This window comes from Trachypithecus francoisi, unplaced genomic scaffold, assembly GCF_009764315.1.
Source record: "Trachypithecus francoisi isolate TF-2019V2 unplaced genomic scaffold, Tfra_2.0 Lachesis_group5, whole genome shotgun sequence".
Taxonomy (NCBI): domain Eukaryota; kingdom Metazoa; phylum Chordata; class Mammalia; order Primates; family Cercopithecidae; genus Trachypithecus; species Trachypithecus francoisi.
In genome coordinates, this window is record NW_022681470.1 from 95,063,726 (window position 1) to 95,081,562 (window position 17,837).

Here is a 17,837-nt window from a genome sequence, read left to right on the forward strand (position 1 = left end):
CTCTGAAAAGTCCTCAATAGACAAATCAGTAAAGATAGAAAGTAGATTAGTGGCTGCCCAGGATTGGGGAGGCAGAGAGGGAAATGAGTGACTGCTGACAGGAGATCTCTTTTGGGGGTGATGGAGATGTTCTAAAATTAGATTGTTGTGATGGTTGTACTGTAAACACACCAAATATACTGAAAACACTTGAGGTGCACACTTAGAACAGGTGAATTTTATGGTATGTGAATTATATCTCAATAAAGCTTTAAAAAAATGTCAATACGCATTTTCAAGAACGGTCAGTATGAGCACGCATTTCTTCAGCTTTCCAACCTCACAAACCACCACCACCCACACAAATGAGGCCTTCCACAGCCGGGATCATTCATTTTCCATGACTTGTATATGAGGACTCAGTGTTGCTCAGCTCCTGCAGCACATTTAGTTTGCTAAACTAAAAGACTTCTGTTCAGCAAACTAAGTTTAAATGTCGTTTTTTTAAACCATAAAGTTTTTTTTTTTGGCTTTTTGAGACAGAGTCTGGCTCTGTCGCCCAGGCTGGAGTGCAATGACACGATCTTAGCTCACTGCAACCTCCGCCTCCCGGGTTCAAGCGATTCTCCTGCCTCAGCCTCCTGAGTAGCTGAAACTATAGGCGCGCACCATCACGCCCAGCTAATTTTTGTATTTTTAGTAGAGACCGGGTTTCACCATATTGGCCAGGCTGGGCTCGAACTCTTGCGCTCAGGTGATCTGCCCGCCTCGGCCTCCCAAAGTGCTGGGATTACAGTCGTGAGCCACCGCGCCCGGTCTCAGAAAGTTTTTAAAGGGCTTCGAAGGGACGGAGGAATGGCAGAGGCGTCTTTTCCCATAAAGTGGCCACAGTTCTGCACATGGCGCTCCCAGCCTGCACAAATCCGGACTAGGAGGGCCGCTCCCACCCGGCGCGAGCGAGCAACGTCCCCGCGGGAACAGCGACCCCTTTCCCCCGTCCATCGGGACGAGGGCGTTTTCCATAGCTGCCTGCCGACGCCCCTCCCTCCCAACCCTCGCCCGGCAGCCCGGGACCTGGGGACAAGTCATACCTCGTCTCGCGGGCCACGCGCGTCCACCTGCGGTCGCGACGCCCAGCCTTCGCGCCTTCTCCCTCCGCGCTCCGCCCCCTCAGAGCCCGGGGGCACGGGGCGGGCCTTGCCGGCAGCCAATCCCCAGCGGCCACGGGGGTAAGAGCCTCGCGGCGCCCAGGACCGTGTGCGGCGGGAGAGTAACGGAATTAGCGCAGGAGCTGGCGACCGTTGTCCCTGCGCCCGACCCTCAGCCCGCAACCTCTGTCCTACGGCCAAAAATAACGTTTGCAGAAAGCGCAGCGGAGTAGGTGGGCGAGGGGCGCCTGGCGCTGTGTGGGCCAAGGGAATTCCTTCCTGGGGGTGAGCGGCGCACGTGACACGCTCCTGGGCGCGTGTGAAGGCAGCGCCCGGCCGAGACCGGCTCCGTGCAGACGCGGGCTGTCGGCGGCAGCAGGGAGCTCTCGGGTCAGTGGGGCGCGGCCGGTTCGCACGTGCGGCCGCAGCACCTTTCTCCCGAGCTCGCAGCCTCGGACCCGCCTCTCCCGTGGCGCTCACCCCGCCGCCCCTGGCTCTGGGCAGGAGGTGGCGGGGCTGGGAGGCGCCAGCCGCGGAGGGGAGGGGCGCGCGAAGTTGATGGGCCGTCCGCCGTCCGTCCACCGTCTGTTGCGGCGCCTAGGACACTCCCGCCGCCTCCGCTCGGTCCCCTCTGGTCCCCGGGAGCGTGGGCTGGGCCGCAGAGGGCTTCCGTGGGCCTGGCCTCTCCCACCGCGGGAGCAAAGAGCAGGGGGAAGCCCCCGGCGCCCGCCGCCTCCGAGAGCCACGGTGTCCTCGGGCCGGGCAGGCGTTGAAGACGAGCCCGGGCGGGGCCCCCGTGCTTCGTGCCTGTCGCCTGCCGTGTCCGGAGCAGAGGCTAGCGCCCGCCCGCTCGGCGCCCCGGGCCGTGAGGACCCCACCCTGCCGGGCGTGGGCGACGGCCGGACGGGTGGCGGAGCAGCCGTCGCGGGGCCTCGCCGCGGCCTCCAGCGCCCGAGTCACGGGGAATGCAGTGGCCCCCGACCCCTGGCGCCTCTGCGTGTCTGGGCTGGGCCTCCTCGCTCGCCTCCTTCACGGCCGCGACGCTCCTGGGCCGAGCCGGCCCGGGCCCCCTCATGGCGGCCAAGTGGTTCAAGGAGTTCCCCCTGAACCTGAAGACCGTGTCGGAGCGGGCCAAGCCCGGGGGCGGCGGCGGCAAACTGCGCAAGAACTCGGAGGCGGGCGGCGCTGGGCCGGGTCCTGGCAAGGGCCGCAAGAACTCGGCGGCCGAGCTGGGGAGCGGCAGGGCCGGCATCGGCCCCAAGGACAGCCGGCTGTCCCGCGACAGCCTGCAGGGTCTGATTCAGGCCGCCGCGGGCAAGGGCCGCAAAAACTCCCGGGCCACAGAGGAGGAGCCCCACCGGGGTGCGACCAAGAGCTCCGGCTGCAGCACCTACATCAACAGGCTCATCAAAGTGGACACTCAGGAGAAGAACGGGAAGAGCAACTACCCCAGTAGCAGTAGCTCCAGCTCCAGCTCCTCGTCCTCCGCGTCCTCTTCCCCTTCCTCCCTGGGGCCTGAGCTGGACAAGGGCAAGATTATTAAGCAGCAAGACACGGTAAGAATACAGCCTCCCTTGGACCACCTCTCAGTTGAAGGGGAGCCGCGGGCACCTGCGAAGCCCTAGGCTTCTTTAGACCTAAGAGGCGGTGAGGATAGGTTTCCTAAGGTCCTTTCTCCCTCCACAATTCGGGAACTCCTAAACGACCATTTAAAATTCTTAGACGGTTTTTTAATTCTTGAAAAATTCTTATTCTAGAAGTGGGGAGCTTTGCAGAAATGTACTAGCCATTGAATTTTGTTAGCAGTTTAGAAGAGTCGTTGAATGAGATATTCCTGTTTGGTTACATTTGACCCTTTTATAGATGTAGTTTATTTTAATTTTGATATTCAGGGGAATTGCAAAGCTAGACTTGTGTATGACTTTTATGCTTCTTGAACATAAGGAATGGTAACCTCTCAACTGTGTAAGTATGCATTTCAAAGCTTCAGGAAATGGGTTGACCAATTGGTCACCGCCTTCCCCACTGATTTGGAAGTTCCATCATTTTCTGCAGTTCCACCGAGTAAAGCGTTCCTCGGAGCTTCAGCAAGTCTCCAAGACTGCTGCCCTTTCATTCATTCCATGGGTATTTGTTGTGCAGCAACCGTATGAGAAAAGGGGCACAGGGCATCAGGGACTGTGGGGAATACAGAATATGACAAGAAAATCCTCTCAAGGAGATTACAGATGAGAAGAGAGGCTGTGTCCTGCGACCGACACACTGGAAGTTTTCTGGGTGCTGTCCAGTGTGGAAAAGTTAAGAAAAGGAGTGTGAACATAGGAAGGGACTCCATCCATTCTTGCTGAGTTGAGTTGGTCTGATTTGGTTGTTTTTATCTTCTCTCCGATGTGAAACGGGGAGAGAAAAGAGCTCAAACCGAGATTTCAGACTCCGGTCCAGGCGATCATTTCCTAACATGGGAGCTTTAATATTCTCTTGTCCTGACTTCAAACCTGCTACCTCCTTGGATGAAGTCAAGAGCCCATAATACATGCTATGTATGTCTGCGTTGAGCACTTCTATTCATTCCTCCATTCATTTTTTCATGCTGTAAATACAGCATGCCCACCCTGAGCCAGGCACTGAGTGGTGAGCTGTGTAAAGATGGACAGGGACCCAGCTCATGTTATTCAGTGGTCCACCCGACTGTGTGACTAGATCACAATCACCTTGAAGCCAAGGGCTGAGTATCATCTTAGGTTCCTCACTGTATCTTGCAACTGCAGTACACATGGTGGGTAGTCAAGATAAATGTTTGTTAAGTGAATGGCAGTCGCAGTCACAGTCCCTTGCAGTGGTTGTCTGGTTATTTTTATGGTTGTCACTTCTGGATGTCTGAGGTTTCTGAGACTATTTCCAGGCTGTTTCCTCCTCTTCGCTTCTCCTCATGTATCTGAATTCTCACCAACTCCAGTGTTATTTCTAAACTCTTCGGAGAATGTAACGGAGGTTGTGGAGCAAGGCCTGGAGCTTCCTCCCTGAGAAGGGTCCCCTAACCTCTGGTGTTGTCACCCATGTTGTCACCCATCACCTCCTCAGGCACCTTCTATTTTTGGAAAGACAGATGCTTTCTGACACAAAATAGGGGATCCCAGATAGGGATCAAAACCCTGTCTGGTCTGTAGCCTGTGACAGTCAATTTGCCTATGAATTGTTGAACGAAGAACGCCTACAATACTGTTTAGTACTGACCTATTTCTCATTTATGAAGCCTGTCTCTTTGGAGCTGTAATCCACTCCTTGAGGACAGGAAGGATGCCTTAGGTTTATTTTGACTCCCTCACAGTGCCTAGCCAGTGCTGGTGGATGACTGACTGACTCATTATGACTGTACTGCTCAGCGGATTGAAGTTTGAAAAACTCAATTCATAGGGTATATGGTAAAGCCACATACCCTTTTTGCTGTAAAGCCACGGGTACCCTTCACTCCCCACATCCACCCCTGCCACCCTCTAACTCAGAAAAGGTTTAATGCTTGGGGAAATAAAGGAAGGTATAAAGAGCCTTGGGGATAAGTGAGTTTAGATGAATTGTTGCAAATCAACTATACAACCAAAAAAATCAGGTGTTTGTCTAACTGGGACACATAATCAAGTGCAAAAGCTATCTGGAACTGGTTGTAGAGATTTTGACCTCTTTGGAGATGCAGGAGATGTCAGTAGCCATTTTGATACCATTGCCATTTTGGTTTATGGTGGCCCTTAGCAACTGTCCTCTCTTGTTCTTTTACAGGTCATCATTTTAGAAGACTATGCTGACCCTTATGATGCTAAACGCACAAAGGGTCAAAGGGATGCAGAGAGAGTCGGAGAGAACGACGGTTACATGGAACCATATGATGCACAACAAATGATAACAGGTTTGTAAGCAGGCTCTGCAGAATAGGGACTGAAATCTCACACTCAGAGTGTTGTAATACAGCAACCCGTGTCTATTGGGGAAGAGGGATAAAACAGTTTAACCAGATCCTGCTGACTTGAAGAAACAGAAATTAGACCCCAAACTAATGTCAGACTAGGTAACTTCCTTTATGATTTAGTATCCTTCAGAGTTTTAGAATTTAAAGGAGTCTTTAAAGTTTTTCTAGTTCTGTGCAAGATGACATTTATGAGTACAGATCTGCTCAGAATGTGATGTTCAGTTTTGACATGATTATATACATTTTGGGGCCACTTTCAGAAGCTTTAACATTCATAATGGGAGTCATACATCTTACCAAGGATCTAATACATACTTAAGGGAGTTTAATCTATTAAAAAATGCAAGCATGGCCAGGCACAGTAGCTCATGCCTGTAATCCCAGCACTTTAGGAGAGAGGTGGGCAGATCACATGAGGCCAGGAGTTTGAGACCAGCCTGGCCAACATAGCAAAACCCCATCTCTACTAAAAATACAAAAATTAGCCAGGCATGGTGGTGCGCACCTGTAATCCCACCTAGTTGAGGATCTGAGACATGAGAATCACTTGAACCAGGGAGGAGGAGGTTGCAACAAGCCAAGATCACGCCACTGCACTCCAGCCTGGGCGACAAAGCAAAAAAAAACAAAAAAAGCCCAGGCACAGTGGCTCACGCCAATAATCCCAGCACTTTGGTAGGGCGAAGTGGGAGGATCACCTGAGGTCGGGAGTTTGAGACCAGCCTGACCAGTGTGGAGAAACCCTGTCTCTACTAAAAAAAAAAAAAAACACACACAAAATTAGCCAGGCATGGTGGTGCATGCCTATAATCCCAGCTACTCAGGAGGCTGAGGCAGGAGAATCGCTTGAACCTGGGAGGTAGAGATTGCAGTGAGCTGAGATCACGCCATTGCACTCTAGCCTGGGCAACAGGAATGAAATTCTGTCTTAAAAAAAAAAAATGCAAATATGATGCGATTCTGCATTTTGTAGTAGAAGACTTTCTCAAGTTCTACAATATTGGAGCCAAAAGTTTAATTACTAAGCAATAATTAACAATCACTGCTGGCTAGGTGTGGTGGCTCACGCCTGTAATCCCAGCACTTTTGGAGGCCGAGGTGGGCGGATCACCTGAGGTCGGGAGTTCGAGATCAGCCTGACCAACATGGAGAAATCCCGTCTCTACTAAAAATACAAAAAATTAGCCGGCATCATGGTGCATGCCTGTAATTCCAGCTATTCGGGAGGCTGAGGCAGGAGAATCGCTTGAACTCGCGAGGCAGAGGTTGTGGTGAGCCGAGATCGTGCCATTGCACTCCAGCCTGGCCAACAAGAGCGAAATTCTGTCTCAAAAAAAAAAAACAAAACTGCTGTAAACCAAGCCATTCAAGGCAAACCACCTAAAACCAAAGACTAATCATGTAACTTTTCAAGTCAGAACAATTCCAGTTTGTGAGCTAAGCAGTCACTCTGTCATTCTTAGTGTCAAATTTTTCCCTTTTAGTCATAATTAAGTTGATATAAATGATACTTAAATAGAAATAATATAGAGTTATTTGTGAACTTTATGTATTCATCTAGTTTTCCTTAAACATTCTTCCATCCATAATGAAAAACGTAGTTGCTGAGTGCTGACTTAAGGGAGCCTTATTTGAATCTTGTGGGTTTCATGCCTGGGAAGAGTAACTGGTGCCACATGAAAGACTCTGTCTCTTCTGTTTAGAACAGATTGAAGAGTTGTCAAGCTCACGTTCTGTAAGTATAGTCTCAGAAGAGTTGAGCAGAGGGTAGCGGCAGCACACTGGAAAGGGCCAAGACAGGCTTCAGAATGAAAACGAGCTGGAACAGGAAAGCCTGGCTCCACTTCCTGCTTCTCTGCTTACAGAGATAAGGCAGTCCGTGTGGGGAGGGTGTACCCTGGCCAGGCTGTGACCCTGAAGGTCACTGGACTGTGACCCCTAATGAAATCTGTGAATGAAAGGAAGTGAAAATGAACTGTCAGAGTTTTAAAAAACATCAGAGCCTTGAAAGGAATAGGGAAAAGGATTTACTTTTACATAAAATTGAGGGAAAGGATTTTCTTAGTTTTATGCTTAATTGTGATTCACCTTTCTTTGTCCTTGGGTCATTATTCTTATCTTTTTCCTTAACTAAAGTAGGTAGTTTATACCGTACATCTGTTTATTTTGAGAGCTGCACTGATAAGAGGGAACGTGCTGTGATTTTATAAAAATGAATATAATTTTGGTGGTTTTTTTGTTTGTTTTTTCATGTAATTCCCACAAGAGCTCTGTAAGCTAGGGGACTACAATGCTGTCCCCCTCGTGACAGGGTGAAAAAAAACAAGATCAAAGGGATTCGGGCTTGCCTGTGTTCAGGAGACGTTTTAAGAGACAGAGCAGGAATTAGCACCCGGATCTCCCACTCCACATTGAGTGGTCTGTCCCCGACACCACATGGCGTTCAGGACACACTTGAAATGCCATATGCAAAATGACTGTAAACTTCACCCATAAGTGAGGCATCTTTCCGCCCAACCAAGAATGTTGTCTTCAGAAGTCAAAATTGTCCAACATGGAATAAATGTAATAATAATCACTAGCATTTAATATTTGAGGGTGTATTAAGTTCCATGCTCTGTTTTAAACAATTTCTGAAAATAAATTCATTTAGGAATACAAAATTAATATATTCAATTGGCAAATAAATTCAAATTTATTAAAAATCCAAATTACTAACTTTCTAAACTAGTGATCTAAGTATACTTTGCTCTTAACTTTAAAAAAATTTTATTTGTGGATTTTAAAGTTTCTTCATTTCGAATATTCAAAATCAGTGTAGAGACTCTACCTCTTATTCTACCCATAGGTTAGAAGCTGGACAGAATAACAGGAAGTGAGTTTATCGGAAGCTAGAAATAAAAGATTTGCTGCTGGGCTTTTGTTTTTTGTTTTTTAAACTCTTTACTTTTTTATTCAGTTTGCTTCTTGTGTACCTGATTGTCAAGTCCAAGTTCAGAAATTTCCCATCTTTCTTGAGAAACGATAGAGATTTTTTTTACTTGTTTCAGCATTTCTGGAGATGGAAAGGATTTTAATGAACACAGTTAAACTGTGGAGTGGTTAAATCTGTGTTGCCATTCTCAGTATTGCCTTTTTTCTACCAGTGAAATGGGAATTACAGGCCTGGTTTTAACAGTATCTTAGGTGTGTGGAATACTGCCCATATGTTGTTTTAGAATACCCAACAAATATTTCTTGGGAGTTTATTTGTTATGTACTAAGCCCTGTCCTGAGCTCTGGGCATACAGGAAACAAGACCCACATGATTTCTGCCCTTGGACCTCACAACCTAAGGGGGAAGCAGACCTAACACCAGCAAAGAAAATAAGTCATTGAAAAGCATGATTAAGTGCCATGAAGTTGAGAATAGGAGCCAGCATCTACCTCAGGGGCAGAGGAAACCCAGAGAAGCCCATGGCTTTCCTGTGGCCAAATCGCTATGGGACCCAGGCTCCCTGGGTCCCCCCAAAACTTTTCTATTTTAAAAATTAAGAATTTATGAATTTATGAGTAAATTATCACTGAGATTTATCTAGAGGATTGTTCATAAAAAGATATGACTGAATACAAGGCAATATTCATAAAAACCTCTGTTGTTTTTCTGCTAAATTCACAGGAACATTTCAACTAAATAGTCTAGCTAAAATATTTAGCTAAATATTTAGCAGAAATATTCTACATAGTCTAGCATTAGGAGTTTTAGCCACCACTTTGAAACGTTAGCATTGGATGGGTCTTTAAAAGTTCCCATTGGCTAGTTAGCATGAGGCTTCTTTCCACAGTTGATGTCATACAGCTGTAAATTGAGAGCTTACTAGGTACCAGCCTGGCCAAATTACCTCACTAAATCTTGCAACAACCCTGTAAAGTGTTTTGTTTGTTTGTTGAGACGAGTCTTGCTGTGTTGCCCAGGCTGGAATGCAATCTCAGCTCACTGCAACCTCTGCCTCCCGGGTTCAAGTGATTCTCCTGCCTCAGCCTCCCAAGTAGCTGGGATTACAGGCACCTGCCACCACACCTGGCTAATTATTGTATTTTTAGTAGAGACAGGGTTTTACCATGTTGGTCAGACTGGTCTCAAACTCCTGACCTCAAGTGATCCTCGTGCCTTGGCCTCCCAAAGTACTGGGATTGCCAGCCACAAAGTGAGCCACCTTGCAAGTGGGTTTCTTTATACAGTTGAGGAAACCTAGGTTCAGAAAGATTAAATAATTTGTCCAAATTACACAACTGAAAATACCGTGTCATTCAGCAAGCTGTAGTTTTAGCTTTTGAGCTCCAGTCGAAGATTATTTTTAAAATTTTATTTTTACTTCCAAATGATTTTGTTGGTTTGTTTAAATAGCCAAATCTAAAAGAGAACCTCACTGTTTGAGTCTCCATTAAAAAAAAAAAGAGCTATTATGTCCATCTGGCTAGGCCCAGTGGTTCATGCATGTAATCCTAGCACTCTGGGAGGCCAAGGTGGGAGGATCAGTTGAGACCAGGAGTTCAAGACCAACCTAGCCAACATCGTGAGACCCCATCTCTAAAAAAAAAAAAAAAAAAAATTATGTCCATCTTTGCCTGTGATTTAAACAGAAAAAAACCTTATGGAAAAAAGTGCAAATGAATACTGGTTTTGATTTGTCTTTATTCTCCTTGCTAAATTTCAGGGTTTCTGAATTATACCTGCTTTTGTTCAGATGTTTAGATTTATTCAGTAAGAAAATATTAAAGTGATTTTAAAAGCTCGAGCACTGATCAAAGATGTGAGTAAAAAATTGCCAAACAGCCCTGTTTCTGATGCCAGAAAGAAAATAGAGTCTTAAGAGGCTCTAAGTTTAATGTTTTGGAAACATGAAATGGATTAAAATGAATTAGGGAAAAAGGCACATTATTTGGAAATTGGAATTAACATTTTACATGAAATCATTTGAGCATAAGGCATGGACTCTGGAGTTGGTAATAACTGGCCTCACCATAACTACTGCATGACTGGTATACCTAGTCAATACAGCCATGAGTTAGACACTCCAGAGACAATTCTATTTTCATAGAGCATTCTGGACTATATAGAGCAATACTTACTGCTAACTACAATTAATTTAGTAAAAGAAAATCTTAGTCTTCGGACTTTCTTGTTTTCGTGTGAATGGCATAATTACCTGCAGCGAGTTGGGGATTGAGAAGGGAAATTTTGGGCCCCTATAACGTTTCACACCAACCAACTGCATGTTTTTAGTAGGTGCACGTCAGTCCTGAGCTTCAGCCCCAGGCGCAAATGAGTGTTTATCTGCTGCCCGTCCCCTGCATTCTGTTGTCTGCTGTGGTAAATGGCCTCTATCGGCAGCCAGGGTGTAGCTTCCTCTTGCCATTTCCTCCTTCTCAGGCTCGTTTCCTCTTGGAGCCAGCTCTGCACGTCAGGGGCTATTCTCCCTGCAGGAAGGGTCGGCTTGCAGCCCCACGATTGTTTCTGTTTCTATGGCGCCTCAGGTTTGGGGGCAGCCAGGTGTTGGAATGGACTGGAAGGTTACTCCCCTTGAAGGGGGCGGGTGGTATGGGGAGGGGAGGCCTGTGCTCAAGCCCTTTCTCCCCCTAATTAAACATTGATTCAAAAGATGATAGCAGTTTGCAGATTTTGCGTAATCCCAGGATCCTGCAAGAAAGGATTCTCGACTCCATGCTTTGTGTATCTCCCAGAACTTTAAGTATGGGGAGACTGTCTAAATAGAAGGACCTCATTGCAAAAGTAAAAACTCAAACGTGTAATAACTCAAGATTCTAATCACTATACATCATTTTATTTTATTTTAGGGAAGGTGGGCTGGAGGGCCTGATGGGAACACTGCCCGTCCACCCTGTACATCATTTTAATCCAAATGTTTGAAATGTCCTTGTGAGCAGGGCTCCTTCTGTCTTAAGGTTGGAATCACCTCTTTTTCCTTTTAGTTTAGCTGGGGCAGAATTGCAGCGAGGACCTTGGGAAAGGGTTTCCCCAGCCTGTGCCAGATGGTCTCAACTGAGTGTAAACTATGATTAGAAACCTAAAAATTCTATTCTATATTCATCCTTTGAACTCCTTTGTGTTTTCTGCTTCCCTTTTCTTAGTTCTTTAGAAAAGTTCCTTTTAAAAAAAATTACAGCCTTGTCTTAATTGAACCAAGAACAGAGTATGTTTTTGTTTCTTGTTTTCCATATCTCTGTTTGGAGTAAGCAATGAAGAAGAAAAGCTGTAGGATTGAGAGTCCAGGAACTCAGGAGATGCAGCTCTGACCTCAGACAACCCCAGATACCTGGCCTGGCCTGGGGGTGGGGGCCAGGGACAGTTCTTCCGACTCTTACATTCTGATGTGGAAGTTGTAGACACAAGCAGTACCTTTCTCCTCAGGATGGGACTAGCAATGACAGATAGGCTCTGGAGCACGAGGAAGCAGGATGGGGACTGTGGGCACTCAGGAGGTGTGGAAGTGGTTCTCAGGTTTAGCTGCTCTTTAGAATCACCTGGGGGATTTTTACACTCTGACTCCCACACTGTGCCCCAGACCAATCCAGTCCGAACCTCTAGTGGTTAAAGCAGTATGCATTAAAGCCCCCAGGTGATTTCAATGAGCTGTCCCTGCACAGAATTTGAGACAGCTGCTGACAGCCCCTAGTCAGCAGAGAACTGTAACCTCAGCCTGTACCTAAGTTTTGCGCTTTTGAATTTGGTGTCCTGATTTTAATAACGTTTCCCTGATTTGTTGCCCTCTTTTTGTTATAGAGGTCTTAATGAGTCAGTGGTATTTCTCCACGGCCCATCCCCATGCCTGTTTGGAAGTTACAAATAGAAAGTCTTTCCACTCTTTGTGTCTGTGGCCCTGCGGTCTCTTGAGCCTCTTCCTCCTCACCTGACCCCTCAGCCTTCTTGGCTGGCACCTCTCCTTCCAGCCACTCTTAACTGAAGGAGTCCCAGATTCTGCCTTTGATCCTCTCTCGTTTTCAATCTACCCTCCTTTTCTCTTGTGATTGCTTTCATTCTCACAATATTCACAACGATCCATTTGTTAACCCCTTGACATATTCATCCAGATCCACTGTCACCTGCCTGGAGACATTCTACAGCTCCCTCCCCTCCCTCTCCTCCCATCCATCCATCCAATCATTATTTAGCACAATGATATGTCCTGCAATAATAAACAAGATACGGTGGTCTCTGCCCTGGCAGACTCCATCCACCAAATTGAAAATACAAATGCGTCAACATATAAATGGATGCAGTGGGAGAAGAGCAGGGTAAGAGTGGGTTGGTCCAGCCTTAGCAGCTGATCAACTCTGTGGGGCATCAGAGAAGAAGGTGGGCAGGAAAGGCTTCTCCAGAGAGGAGAAGATGCTGAGTTAGATTGTAAAGGATTGCAAGATTGCCAGGACACCGGTGGGCTCAAGACAGTGTAGTATGCAGGGAACTGTAGAACATTGGTCAGAGCAAAGAGTTGAATTGTGGAGAGATGGGACAGGGTAGTGTCGAGAAATTGGGGAGAAAGACAGTGACCTACTCATATAAGCCTCCCATGCCGTTCTAAGTGTTCTTCACTTCTTTTTTTTTTTTTGAGACAAAGTCTGGCTCTGTCTCCCGGGCTGGAGTGCAGTGGCGCGATCTCGGCTCACTGCAACCTCCACCTCCCGGGTTCACACGATTCTCCTGCCTGGAGAATACAGGAGTAGCTGGGACTACAGGCGCCCACCACCACGCCCAGCTAATTTTTTGTATTTTTAGTAGAAACAGGGTTTCACTGTGTTCGCCAGGATGATCTCGATCTCCTGACCTTGTGATCCGCCCACCTTGGCCTCCCAAAGTGCTGGGATTACAGGCGTGAGCCACCACGCCTGGCCTCTTCACTTCTTAAGTAGGCAGTCGGGAGCTTATGAGGTGTTAAGAGATGAGATGAGATGAGATATCTGCATATAGAAAGTTTCTCCTTGACTACGACCAGGTAGATGTTGGTTTGAAGGCTTCCTGATGGGCGTTTAGAAGAGCCACAAAAATGACGCTTCTGTTGGTCTATAATGTAGACTCTGCATCACCAGCTGTGGTTGTCCAGACTCCAGCCATCTCTAAGTCTACCTGGCAAGGCCCCTTGACCCCAGGATGCTCACCACCCTGTGCTGCTAGTTCCTTTTCACTGTGGCTGGCTGGCTGGTTAGCTAGCTAGTGGTTGGTTTGCATCTGGTTTTTTCCATCTATTTTTATGCCCCAGTTCAGACTGTACCTTTCTGATTTACTCTATCCTGTACACCATGGTTAGAGTTATCTTCCAGTGAAACACACATGTAATTGTTATTCCTTGCTAAAATAAAAAAAACAAAAAACCTTATAATGGTTTTGTATTACATACACAACCGTCTAAACTTTGTGTCCTTACTTTTAAAATGTCTACACCTTGGCACTTGGCTTGCCTATGCTTCCAGCTGCTTGTCTCACTACCCATTGCCTCTCTCCTTTGTGGCCTTCTGGCCTTTAGACTCATCTCTCAGCTCCTCATTATGGAACAAGACCTCTATCGTTCCCACCTCCATATCTTCACTCATGCAGCTTCCTCCACTGGAAATGACCTTCTCTATCAAAGTCAACTCATCTTCCATTTCTCTTCCACTTGGAGTCAATCCAAGTGTAGTGGCTAAAGAGTATAGCTTCTAGAGCCCAACTTCCTGCTTCTGAATCCAGACTTTGGCACTTACTGGTTTAGGCAATTTCCTTAAACTCTTTGTGCTTCAGTTTTCTCTTCTATAATAAATAATGATATCCCATAATCACAGAGTGATTGTGAAAGTTACTAGACACTTAGAATAGTGCTTCACACATGGTAAGCCATCGATAAATGTTAGCTGCTGAGTTGTTATTACTGGTTTTCCTTGTAACACTTCTTTTACTTTGATTTATCCTGGAGTTATTAGCCCAATACATATTATTTGTAAATGTGTCTGGCTTCCCCCAGTTTATTGAAACTGCATAGGAGTCAAGAATTCTGACTAATGCACGTAAATGCTTTACCTCAGTGTATATGCAGCAGTGCTTTGAATATCCAGACAGTCCCTGACTTACTGTGGTTTGACTTACAATTTTCAACCTTTACAGTGGTGCAAAAGTGATATGCATTCAGTAGAAATTGTACTTTGAGTCGCATACAGCCATTCTGGTGTTTACTTTCAGCATTCAGTAGATTACATGAGATATTCAAAACTTTATTACAAAATGGGCTTTGTGTCAGATGATCATGTCCAGCTGTGGGCTAATGTGTTCGTTTAAGGTGGGCTAGGCTAAACCATGATACTGAGTAGATAGATGTATTAAATGCATTTTTGACTTGCAGTCCATTTTATTACAATTCTTTTATCTGGGCTTCCTGACAAGATATAAAAACTTTGAAGGTGAACTATACTCAGAGCAGACACCAGAACCTGGAACTTAAGCAGGTCACCCTGAGGCCACTACTTACAAACTGCAAGTGGCACCCCAGAGGTGTGATTGTCTTCAGATGTAATCTCCTACCTTAAAAGTGGATCCCAGCCAGCGTGGTGGCTCACGTCTGTAATCCCAGCACTTTGGAAGGCCGAGGTGGGCAGATCATGAGGTCAGATCGAGACCATCCTGTCTAACACTCCCTGTTAGTAGTAGAGACCCCATCTCTACTAAAAATACAAAAAAAGAAAAAAAAAATTAGCCGGGCGTGGTGGCAGGCACCTGTAGTCCCAGCTGCTTGGGAGGCTGAGGCAGGAGAATGGCCTGAACCCAGGAGGCGGAGGTTGCAGTGAACTGAGATCTCACCAATGCACTCCAGCCTGGGTGACAGAGCAAGACTCCGTCTCAAAGAAAAAAAAAAAAGTGGATCCCATTATCTGACTCAGGCAGCTGGAGGGAAGAAGTTGTAGGCACCTTCATTTTGCTTTTGTAACACAGCTGAGAAGTAATCAGCCCATCAGGAAACAATCTTGGAGTTATCTGCCATCTTCAGACAGACAGACAGAGGTGCTGAGGTAATTGGGTTAATGAGGCTTTTATGGCACCTTTTATGGCACCTTTGCTTTCAAGGCATTGTGTATGGTATGTGTTTTTCAGAAATTAGACGACGGGGTTCCAAAGATCCCCTGGTGAAGGCTCTCCAGCTGCTTGACAGTCCCTGTGAACCTGCAGAGGGTGGCCTGAAGTCAGAGACCTTGGCCAAAAGACGGAGTTCCAAGGACCTCCTGGGGAAGCCGCCACAGCTGTACGACACTCCCTACGAGCCTGCAGAAGGGGGGCCCAGGGCAGAGGGGAAGGCACGGCCCCCTGACAGCCGGCTGCCCGAGAACGATGAGCGGCCCGCGGCTGAGTATGAGCAGCCGTGGGAGTGGAAGAAGGAGCAGATCGTGCGGGCTCTGTCAGGTGAGGGCGCCAGGCCAGGCCCGCCCCAGTGTGACTTCAGGCTTCCAGCCACCGCACCGGCCCAGCATTTGTTTTTTAACTTGTGGGTACCTTTATATTCCTTTCTCTTCTCAGTGTGCAGCTGTTTTGGAAATGCCTGAAATGACCATTGGAAGAACACACCTGGCTGGGCGGGTGGCTTGTGCCTGTAATCCAAGTCACTTTGGGAGGGCAAGGCAGGCGGATCACTTGACCCCAGGAGTTCAAGACCAGCCTGGCCAACATGACGAAACTCCATCTCTACTGAAAACACAAAAATGAGCTGGGCCTGGTGGCGGGCACCTATAATCCCAGCTACTGGGCAGGCTGAGACAGGAGAATTGCTTGAACCCAAGAGGTGGGGAGGTTGCAGTGAGCCAAGATCACGCCGGTGCACTCCAGCCTGGGCGACAGAGCAAGATTCTGACTCAAAAATAATAATAATAATAATACAAAAGTATAACCAGGCCAGGCGTGGTGGCTCATGCCTGTAATCCTAGCACTTTGAGAGGCCGAGGTGGGTGGATCACTAGGTCAAGAGATGGAGACCATCCTGCCAACATGGTGAAACCCCATCTCTACTAGAAATACAAAAGTTAGCTCGGTGTTGTGGCGCACACCTGTAGTCCCAGCTACAGCTCGAGAGGCTAAGACAGGAGAATTGCTTGAACCCGGGAGGTGGAGGTTGCAGTGAGCTGAGATCTCCCCACTGAACTCCAGCCTGGGTGACAGAGTGAGACTCTGTCTCAAAAAAAAAAAAAAGTGTAACCAATGTGAAGGGAGAAGGTAATATATTTGATAGCAAGCAATTGGGTCAGTTTTTGTCTTTTTTCTTGTTTTTTGAGACAGGGTCTCACCCTGTCACCCAGGCTGGAGTGTGTTGGTGCAATCATGGCTCACTGCATTCTCAACCTCCTGAGCTCAGGCAGTCCTCTCACCTCAGCCCCCCCAAAGAGCTGGGACTACAGGTGTGCACCACCACTCCCGGATTTTTCTTTAATTTTTTAGAGACAGGGTCTTACTATGCTGCCCAGGTGGGTCGTGAACTCCTGAGCTCAAGTGTTCCTCTCACCTCAGCCTCCCAAAGTGCTGGGATTACAGGCAAGAGCTACTGTGCCCAGCCTGGAGTCAGTTTCATTTGATTTGAGTCGCCTTCTCGGGTACCTGCTCATCTCTCAGTCCTGTACCAGGTGCTGCCGTTTCATCTCCTTCTGTCCAGCCTAGGTGTCATGGCATCTCAGATGTATTATTTGGTAGTCTCTTTCTGTTTCTGAGTTGTCTTTTACTTTTGCTTTATTATTTCATATTAAAAACTGTTGGTTTGGTTTTATAGGATGGTACACATTCTTGCAAGGATTCATTACCTGTAACTATTACCTGTAACTATGTTTAATCTTTTTTTTTTTTTTTTTTTTTTTTTTGAGACGGAGTCTCGCTCTGTCGCCCAGGCTGGAGTGCAGTGGCCGGATCTCAGCTCACTGCAAGCTCCGCTTCCCGGGTTTACGCCATTCTCCTGCCTCAGCCTCCCGAGTAGCTGGGACTACAGGCGCCTGCCACCTCGCCCGGCTAGTTTTTTGTATATTTTAGTAGAGACGGGGTTTCACCGTGTTAGCCAGGATGGTCTCGATCTCCTGACCTCGTGATCCGCCCGTCTCGGCCTCCCAAAGTGCTGGGATTACAGGCTTGAGCCACCGCGCCCGGCCTAATCTTTTATTCTAAACATAGTGAAACGACAAATAGTTTGACCTTTCTTTTTTTTTTTTTTTTTTTTTTTTTTTTTTTGAGACAGAGTCTCGCTCTGTTGCCAGGCTGGAGTGCAGTGGCGCGATCTCGGCTCATTGCAACCTCTGCCTCCCGGGTTCAAGTGATTCTTCTGCCTCAGTCTCCCAATAGTTGGGACTATAGGCACGTACCACCACGCCCAGCTAATTTTTGTAGTTTTGGTAGAGACGAGGTTTCACCGGGTTAGCCAGGATAGTCTTGATCTCTTGACCTTGTGATCCACCTGCTTTGGCCTCCTGAAGTGCTGGGATTACAGGCATGAGCCACTGTGCCTGGCCGCAAAACCACAAGTTTTTTAAAAGTCCATGTTGAAATATATTAAAGTGGTTTCCTCTCATAATCTAAAACTGTTTTATCCTGATGAATATTTTACAGAAAAAGTGTCTGTATGTGGGATGCTAGCAGTGTGATAAGATATCAAAGACAGCAGGAGCTCAGCTAGCCAGGGTACTTTGCAGTATATTATAGTTAAAGGGGGAAAATGCTTCTTTCCTGAGCCAAGGCAAGCAAGGAGGATTTTTTCCTT

General features: G+C 47.0%; 2 protein-coding genes across 4 annotated transcripts in view; one reads left to right on the forward strand and one right to left on the reverse strand.

Moving 5' to 3' along the window:
• Positions 1-1,236, reverse strand: part of TDRD10 (tudor domain containing 10) — a 53,065-nt gene extending 51,829 nt beyond the window's left edge. For both annotated transcript variants that reach the window (XM_033198717.1, XM_033198716.1), the window contains exon 1: positions 1,071-1,236. The gene's annotated coding sequence lies outside the window, so the exon portion shown is untranslated. The remainder of the gene's footprint in view (positions 1-1,070) is intronic.
• A 797-nt stretch (positions 1,237-2,033) lies between these two features.
• Positions 2,034-17,837, forward strand: part of SHE (Src homology 2 domain containing E) — a 31,874-nt gene continuing 16,070 nt past the window's right edge. For both annotated transcript variants that reach the window (XM_033198715.1, XM_033198713.1), the window contains exons 1-3: positions 2,034-2,683; positions 4,902-5,028; positions 15,206-15,511. In XM_033198715.1, coding sequence (XP_033054606.1) covers positions 2,093-2,683; positions 4,902-5,028; positions 15,206-15,511 — 1,024 coding nt within the window. In that variant the 5' untranslated portion in view covers positions 2,034-2,092. The remainder of the gene's footprint in view (positions 2,684-4,901; positions 5,029-15,205; positions 15,512-17,837) is intronic.